The sequence below is a fragment of the Lycium ferocissimum genome, unplaced genomic scaffold, assembly GCF_029784015.1.
Source record: "Lycium ferocissimum isolate CSIRO_LF1 unplaced genomic scaffold, AGI_CSIRO_Lferr_CH_V1 ctg2235, whole genome shotgun sequence".
In the NCBI taxonomy this organism is placed as follows: domain Eukaryota; kingdom Viridiplantae; phylum Streptophyta; class Magnoliopsida; order Solanales; family Solanaceae; genus Lycium; species Lycium ferocissimum.
Window position 1 is genome coordinate 324,772 of NW_026720282.1, and position 9,639 is coordinate 334,410.

At 32.8% G+C, this 9,639-nt stretch overlaps 1 protein-coding gene across 1 annotated transcript; it reads left to right on the forward strand.

The window, feature by feature from the left end:
- Positions 1–4,268: 4,268 nt before the first annotated feature.
- Positions 4,269–8,944, forward strand: LOC132043257 (phosphatidylinositol/phosphatidylcholine transfer protein SFH4). Its single transcript, XM_059433763.1, has 7 exons — positions 4,269–4,595; positions 4,696–4,813; positions 5,237–5,325; positions 5,432–5,478; positions 5,918–6,006; positions 6,703–6,836; positions 8,050–8,944. Exons 1-7 carry the CDS (start codon positions 4,494–4,496, stop codon positions 8,731–8,733), a joined length of 1,263 nt encoding a protein of 420 aa, XP_059289746.1. The 5' UTR covers positions 4,269–4,493; the 3' UTR covers positions 8,734–8,944.
- The last annotated feature ends 695 nt before the right edge of the window (positions 8,945–9,639 follow it).

Here is a 9,639-nt window from a genome sequence, read left to right on the forward strand (position 1 = left end):
TGGCACTGTAATCATTAATGGATGAATTTTAATTCTAAAAGTAATCATTATATAATTAAAGCGAACCAATCTAACTAAGCTGACTTTTGACCGAGTTTTAAACAAGTCAAGTTTTCCACAACGACTTGTTGCACAGATTTATCGCAATAAAAGTAGAGTGATCTTGTTGTAAACAATATTTTAATGTAAGTAGACTTTAATCTTATCTGTCGCGAAAGTACAAGTATAATAAGTAGAGTAGAGTGATCTTGTTGTTACAATCCATTAAGATTTTACCGTTTGAAGTTATGATAAATTACGTTTGAATTATGTGTACCTTAATATTGTCTATCGCAAAACGACAAGTATAATAAGTGTTAGAGTAATCTTGCTGTGACAATCCATGGAGATTTTATTATTTGAAATTTTGACTCAGTATTTTTAAATGAAAGTATACCTTAATCTTATCTGTCGCAAAACGATAAGTATAATAGGTGATAGACTGATCTTGCAGTTACAGACCACTAAGATTTTACCATTTGAAGTTATGATTTAGTATTTTTGATTAAAAGTACACCTTAATCTTATATGTCGTAAAACGATAAGTATAATAAGTGGTAAAGTGGCCTTGCACTTACAATCCACTAAGATTTTACCGTTTGAAGTTATAAGTAAGTATTTTTGAATAAAAGTGTATCTTCATTTTATTTGTCGCATTGCGACAAGTACAATAAGTGTTCGCATGGCCTCCACGCCGTGTTGCCTATCGTGCGAAACATTGATGTGATGGGACTTGCATTTCGTGGCCTGTGCTTTTAGTTCCTTGGTTTTATGTCGCCCCATTTTCGTTCGTTTCCGCTCCTACTTCCCATGACTCTATTATTGCACAGTACCTGCACATCAGACGCTCCTACTTAATGGATGAATTTTAATTCTAAAGTAATCATTATATAATTAAAGCGGATCAATGTACCTAACCCGAGTTTTCACCAAGTTTTAAACAAGTCAAGTTGTCCTTAACGACGAGTTGCCCAGGCCCGAATAATATATACTTCTCAATTATTTACAACTAGTTAATCCAAACTGCCTCTTTGATCCTCATCAAACTATTCATAAGTTGTTGCTAGTATTCTATTTCATGAAGCTAGTTCTCAACTTTCTTAATATTCTTAGCTAGTGTTTGGCCATAGATTCCTAAATGTTTTTTTTTTATTTTTATAAAACCTGATGTGGGTGAAGTTTTTCAAATTTTGAAAATGAGTTTGGTCATAGATTTTCAAAAACATATTTCATTTTTTTTGTTTTTTGAAAAACCTGTAACATGACTTATACTCATAACTTTTAAAAACTATCAACCATAAAAAACAAACATACTTGCTAATATGAAATTATGCAGAACCTTCATTAATGACGTTCATTGTAATAATTATAAACCATAATCTTATAAACAAATAAGTTTGACACAAAATTAAATTGATTAAAATGAACTAGATAATACATTATCTTAAAATCATAAACACGACATTTTACTAACAACTGCTCATAACACAATTAATAGCTACTACAATTAGTCAAATTACAATTATTTACAAGACACAAGAAAAAAAGACAACGGTAGTAACTAATATGGAGGGGGGGGGGCTCTTTTACAAAATATAAAAGTTTTGGGAAACTTTTTTTTTTTTTTTTTTAATTTTAAAAGCCAACAGTTATATCTTGGGTCAAAAATAGGTTCGGAGCGGATTCTGGGATTTGAAGAGTTAGTTTTCAAAATCTCCCTAAATTTTATGACTAAACAATTATTTAAAAAAATATTTTGAAAAATTGCTCACAAAATCTATTGCCAAACGGGAGCTTAGTTTTATTTTCATTTAAACACGCTTGTTCCATGAATAAAACTATTACTAATGGGCTGGAACAATAATAGGGAATTAAAGTAAATGAAGTGGCTGATGTTTTTCGTTAGGCCTCGCTTTCAATCCGTCATTGGCATTGTTGACCTTTGTTAAGACTTCATTTAATAACACCTATATATACGGGCTCTCTTTCTCTTTAATATTTCATTTCACTCTACTTTTTTAAACAATTATATTTCACTCTCTTTCTCTATTTATACACTAGAAAATTTCTAGCTTCTCCATTTTATCACACACACTGTTTCTTTTCTTTTCAACTGGTTGCGTAAAGAAGAAGAGTGGTATCTCTGTCTCAAATATTCTCTTTAAGATTTTACCGTTTGAAGTTATGATTAAGTATTTTTGAATAAAAGAATACCTTAATCTCGTTTATCACGAAACGACAAGTATAATAAGTGTTAGAGTGGTCTTATGGTTACAACTTACAAAGATTACCGTTATAACTTATGATTAAGTATTTTTTTAATAAAAGCATACCTTAATCTTATCTGTCGCATTGCGACAAGTATAATAAGTGTTGGGATTGCATCCACCCCGCTTTGCCTCTCGCGTCAGACTTTGATGCGATGGGACTCGCATAGCGTGGCCTGTGCTTCCAGTTCCTTGGTTTTATTTTGCCCCATTTTCGTTCGTTTCCTCTCCTACTTCCCTCGTGACACCGTTGTTGCACTGTACCTGCACAGTATACCCTTAGCGCAATTCGTTAGCATGAACAAAAAGAAAAACTAGTAAAAGCAATTAAAGCAATTAGTTTAGGTCGTTACATGACATCCTTTGTATTTTTATTTTTTTTATTTTGTGTTTTCCTATTACAAATCTCGGGTTGCCTCCCGAGCAGCGCTTGATTTAACGTCGCGGCACGACGCAGGTCCTCAATTTAAGCATCTTTCAGGTACGCCTTGATCTTCTCATTGTCAATCTCCTTTGTCCATTCCTCAAGAACTTGCGTTCCTCATCCAACATTTGCATTGTCACAACACCATGGGCGTGACTCAGGTTACTTGGAACGGTACTGACTCTTTGGATCTGTGCTTACCAAGAAACAGTCTCAGCCTGTATTTGAATAAATTTTTTTATTACACCGAGTTAATTAAAAAATCAAATTATAATTCATTGATAATAATTATTAAATTGACATATTACTAACTTAATTAAGATTAATGGATGAATTTTTGTTCTAATGTAATCATTGTATAATTAAAGCAAACCAATCTAGACAAGCCGAGTTTTGACCGAGATTTTAAAAAGTCGAGCTCTCCCTATCGGTTTGTTGCCCAGAATAACACTTGTCAATTATTTGCAATCAGTTAACCAAAACAGCCTCTTTAATTCTCATCAGAATATTCACAAGCAGTTGCTAGTATTCCATTTCAAGAAGTTAGTTCTCAACTAATTAAGATTAATGGATGAATTTTAATTCTAAAAGTAATCGTTATATAATTAAAACGAATCAATCTAGCTAACTGAGTTTTGACCGAGTTTTAAACAAGTCGAGCTATCCTTGACAGCTTGTTGTCGGATTTGAATAATACTTCTCAATTATTTACAACTAGTTAATCCAAACTATCTCTTTAGTCCTCATCAAAATATTTATAAGCCGTTGCTAGTGTCCCATTTCAAGAAGGTAATTCTCAACTTTCTTAAGTAGGCGTTTGGCCATAGATTCGAAATATTTTTTACTTTATTTGAAATTTATGGAGTTGGAGTTGAATAAGAATTGTATTTCATAATTTCATTTTTGTAGAGCCCATAAAAGTAGTCTTATACTCTTATTTAACGATGTGTATAAAAGTTTAATTACAATAAAGAAGCGCATAATTGTTAAATTATTATAATTAATTATTATTATCAAATCGACATATTTCTAACTTAAATAAGCTTAATAGATAAATTGTAATCATTTTACAATTAATGCAACCCAATCTAATTAAACCGAATTTTGATCGAGCGAGCTATTCCCAACGGCTAGTACGTTGTCCAGACTTGAATAATTTGTCCCCAATGGCTACATTGCCTAGACCTGAATAATATATACTTCTCAATTATTTACAATCAGGTAATCCAAACTTCCTATTTAATCCTCATCAAAGTATTCATAAGTTGTTGCTAGTATTCCATTTCAAGAAGCTAGTTCTCAACTTTCTTAATATTCTTAATTTTGTTTTCATTTGAACATGCTTGTTCCATGAATAAAACTATTACAAAGGGTTACAATAATAATAGTGGATTAAAGTAAATGAAGTGGGCCGACATTTTCCGTTAGGCCTCGCTTTCAAGCAGTCATTTGGCACTGTTGACCTTAGTTGGCCTTTTTTTTTTTTTTTTTTTAAACCTTTGTTAGCCTATATATACGGGCTCTCTCTCTCATTTCTCTTTTATATTTTCACTCCACTTATTTAAACACTTTTGCTGGCTTCCCATCTTATCACACACACACACTTATATTTTCAAATGGTTGCGTAAAGAAGAAGGGTGGTATCTCTGTCTCAAATATTCTCTTTTTTCTTGATAGATTCATCTTTTTTTCTCTGTTCAACTTGACCAACCAATAGTTACAAAAAACAGTAACAAGAACTAATCTCTGTCTTATATTGAGAAATGGGGAGAAAAGATCAGATCAAGAACGACCACAAAGACAAAGAAAGAGTTCAAGCTGTTCTTCAACTTCTCAAAAAACATGCTCCTCTCACTGTTAAGCAGGTATATAAGACACCGGTTTCTTCTTCGTAAAAAAATACGTAGGAATTATAACTGAAGATGTTTTTTTTTTTTTTTTTGGTTTCTTTGTGTTGTTGAACAGGAGAAGTTGTGTAACAGTGCTTGTGTAGAGAGGTTTTTGAAAGTGAAAGGTGAAAATGTCAAGAAAGCTGCTAAGCACTTGAGGAACTGCCTGAACTGGAGAGACTCTTTAGGCGTTGGTAATTTTTTTTTGTGTTCTTTTAATTTCTTTAATTACGATATTTGAAATTTTAATTCAATGAGCGGAGGATCTATCGAAAATAACCTCTCTACCCCTTAAAGTTAGGGGCAAGGTCTGCATACCGCACCCTTCCCAGACCTCACTTATGAGATTATACTAAATATTTTATTATTGTTGTTGAAATTTTAATTAAAGAAAGAAGATGAAATTAAGTTTGTCTTATCTTTTTGTTTGTTCTAAAGAAGAAAAGAATCAAAGAATCTCTCTTGTTTTCATGTTTTTCTTTTTCTAAAGCTTTAAATGAGGTGAGTTCCTTAAAGTACGCAAAATCTAAGTTATGATTAAAGTAAATTCATCATAAAAAGAGTGAAAAAGCTTGATCTCACTTTATTTTATTTATTTATTTATTTGAATGTTGCAGATCATCTAATTGCTGATGAATTTTCTGCTGAGTTAGCAGAAGGGGTAGCTTATGTTTCTGGTCATGATGATGAATCTAGACCTGTTGTGGTAATTTTTACCTTTTTTTATACTGTTCTTTAGTTCATTTCTCAAATTTGACCCTATGAACACATTGAGTAAATAATTGTTCCTTTTCTTTTTTGACCAATTATAGATTTTCCGGATCAAGCAAGATTACCAGAAATTTCACTCAATGAAACTGTAAGTACCTTCTTATCTGTCGCCGCAAAACGACAAGTATAATAAGTTGTAGAGTGATCTTGCCGTTGCCGTTACAATTCACTGATATTTTAGCTTTTGAAGTTTTGACTCAGTATTTTTGAATAAAAGTATACCTTGATCTTATCTATTGCAAAACGACAAGTATAATAAGTGTTAGAGTGATCTTGCCATTATAATCCATTGATATTTTACCGTTTGAAGTTTTGACTCAATATTTTGAATAAAAGCATACCTTAATCTTATACGATGTAAAAAAAAGACATGCATAATAAGTGGTAGAGTGATCTTTGCTGTTACAATCCACTGAGATTTTATCATTTGAAGATATGACTCATTATTTTTCAAAAATATTGAAGTATGATCTTTTTAAAGTCTTTAGAGAAATGGAACTGAAATTTTTGTGATTAAAAAAATGCAGGTTTACTCGGTTGCTGGTGTTTACATTGGAGGTGGCTATTCAAACCATGGCCAAGAGTGTTGAACAATTTGTTATTCTATTTGATGCCAGTAAGTATTTTTTCCTGTAATGACGATATTACCCTTGTTTAGCTCATCATGAAATTCGAAAAGGAAGGTAGATTGGTATTTTGACTAGTTTTTACTTACATAGCAAATCAGAACTCAGCTTTCTCTCAGTTATAGGGGAACTATAATTAATTAATGTACATTCTATTCCTCAGGCATTTCCAAGAACTATCAGTCAGAAAATACTTCTTAAAGACCCCTTTTTATAAAATTTATAATAGCCCATTTCAGATCTTTTTAATTTCCAATGTCACGCCTAATAACTTAATTAAAGAGCCATTAATTAACTAATCAATTTTTGCCTGCTAGCCTCTACATTAGGCAGGCAAGATTCTGTATAAATTTCATGCCTTGCCTGGAGTGCCCTTGAGGTGTTGCTTTCAGGTTTGAGAGTATAGGGGTATAAAACTATAAATTGTCATTCTCTTTTATCTTTACTTAAAAAAAACTCAATAATGTCATGCAAAAGTGCCCATAATTCTACTTTTTATTACCGTGTCAGAATCCAGAACTCAAAGCACAAAGAAAGAAAAAAGGAAAAAATTGAACATGGCCTGCAGTTGAATTTGAATTTGTGTTTTGCTTTTTTTTCACTTTATTGTTGTGGGTAATGACAATTTATTATTGGGGGATGTTTGACTAAATCAAATCATTGGGGACTGCTGTGCAAAAATGCAGGCTTTTTCAGGTCAGCATCAGCTTTTATGAACATCTTGTTGGCTTCACTGAAAATTATTGCGGATTATTATCCAGGACGACTTCACAAAGCTTTTGTCATTGATCCTCCTTCACTTTTCTCTTATCTTTGGAAGGTACTAGGAGTACTTATTTTCTCATGTAATTCTATCCTTTTTTTGCTAAAAATACACTGCTATTGTGTTACATGTAGCTAAAATCTTGAATAAACTTTTACAACTTATTTATAATTAAATCTCGAAAATAGATGTACATTATACTGGATCTGCCGATATGAAAACATCCCCATACAAGCTAGATTGATGAATCGAGTTAGTAAATTTAAGTTATACACACAGACCACATCTGGTGTAGTTTAACATGATAATATTGCAGTTGGACTACTTCTTTTATCAGGTAATCATTATCTATGTTAGTAGGCTAGTTACTATTTTTGTCAGGCAACTTATTACTAATACTTATCCTAGTAATTTACTCGTAATTAGTTTGTAAGTCACCTAATAATTGTATATTGTTTATACGGAAAAGGGCCCAAATTACACATGACTTTGAAAATAGTTTATCCATATATCGCCGTTATCTTTAGAGTAAATACCTTCGATTATCTTGTAAGGTCGATTATCGCTTTATGTCTAATAGCGACATCACGTCGTCATCCCAACCCTTCAAAATTGTTCACTCAAATAATTTTTCTACATTAAAATAACTCCAACCCACCCGATTTTTTTTTTTAAACCAAACTAATACGGACCCACCCATTACCCCTTAAAACTGGTCTGAATCAATTATGTCATCTATTATTCCACTCTTTTCTTCTATTATTTTGTCATCTCTACCTTCTATATCAATTAAGAAACTTGTTGATGGTTTTACCTTATCAAAAGAAAAAGAAACTTGCTGATGGCAGCATATATATTTGGTGCTGCAGTCGCTGTGTAATGGGTTGGGTCCGTATTAGTTTGGCTAGGAAAAAAAAAATTGGGTGGGGTTGAGTTATTTTAGTGGGTAAAAAATTATTTGAGGGGAAAGTAATTTTCAAGGGTCGGGATGATGCCGCGTAAATTATTGATATAAGGGTATAATTGATCCCATAAGATATAACTGAAAGAGTATAATTAGCGCTTAAAGATAGCGAAAATGCATTTTGAACTATTTCCAAAAGTCGTGGGTAATTTTAGCCTTTTCCGTTGTTTATACAAGCAGTATATAGAAGTTAAAATCATGTTTATCAAAAATAATTATATGTAATTGCCTTATAATTGACTTTATTATGTAAATATATACTACGTCGTCAGTATTTATAACTTAAAACTCTTTTGATTTTTGCAGGGCGTCAAGACATTTGTTGATCTAGCACCATTAACAATGGTGGTATCATCACTTGATTTTGAAGAGTCATTAGAGTTCAATGACTTCACTGCTTATCCAAGAGCTGCATCTCTTAGATTCAACCCTTCATCCATACCCTCAAGTGGCAAAATTGGTTCATGCTCCTCATCAAGATTCTCCTTCACTGTTTCACATCATTTTGACTCTGTTAAGCCATGGTACTTGTCCTTAACTGACACCTCATCAGCTAAAGTGGGCCCCACAAATACTCCAGTACTGGGCCCTGCCATCTCACCACTCAATGCTAGGTCCTACTCATTTGCATCACCCATTGACAGGACTCCACGTGGCAGCATGGGTTCCATCAAGAAAGGGTTTTTCCCGTCTACACCTTTGCCACAAAAGACTCAAGAAATGGACGATTCAGAAAGTCGTCATCCTAGGTCTATGAGGCCATCATTTTTTCAATCTCCTGCCATGTTCTTCAAGAAAGATAGTGGTAATTTCCATATTAGTCGGGCCGATAAGTGTCGTGAATCTTTTCAACCGTTCTTGAAGTTCTATCGAAGGCCGTATGATGAGATGATTTATAGGTCAAAGATGCGACCACCTCTAGGTGGACTTATCTCTATCGTCTCACCTCACATCAGGCGCAGACACATGTCCGTCTCTCAAAGATTTTGATTGATACAAGAAGTAAGAAGGGAAGAAAGGGGCGTAAGCACATCAGATGTCGTACAATTGAGTGACAATGGAAGTGAGACTTTAGTTTTTTTCTCTTCTAATCAGGGCTGTTCTGATTTATCTATAAGTACATAAATATATTTTGTTACTATGATCATTGACTAGGGAGTTTGCTTGCTCCTCAAAAAATAATTGATAAATTGTTCAATTATCAAGTCTCCCAATGTTTCTCAGTTCATTACTGTTTGTGGCTCTAGTTATGACATTAGTCATACTACATTAATTTTGTTTTGGCAAAAGTGAGATTCTTAATTGTTTCTCTATGGTAAGAAAAGAAAAAATAGACAACGTCCAAGGTGGGATGTGAAATATCGTGCAAAAATGTCTCATTTGGTGCTATGTGGTCTTTACTATAATTACTACCTTTGGGTAATGTAAAAACAATGTGTGGAAACAAGACAGCGTGGTCGAAACGATGAACATCACATTGTAAAAACATTTATGAGCTAATCAAACTTCCAAGAAGACCAACTAAGGTCATTTCCAAAAATAATCATTGTTTAAATATTGTAGCAAGGACTTCATTTTTAAAGTCTTTTTTGGAAGTTGGGGTACGGGTGATGTAGAAAATCTAAGACACTTAGTGTTTCAACTATCTGACGATGCTTGATGATACATGTAATAAAATAAAGGACCAAAGTTTGAAAATCCTAATCTTGTAAGTTAGTCTTTGTATTAGTTAGTCTGTCAATTTCTTTTTTTTTATTCTACTTTTGAAATATTATATTGGTATCTTCATGTTAGTAGAGCTCTGAGAGTAGGAATATGTGTCGTGGTGCTGTTGTAGCCAAAAGTCAAATGGGAGCTTTAATATAGCTGACCATACTCTTAATTCTTAATAAACAA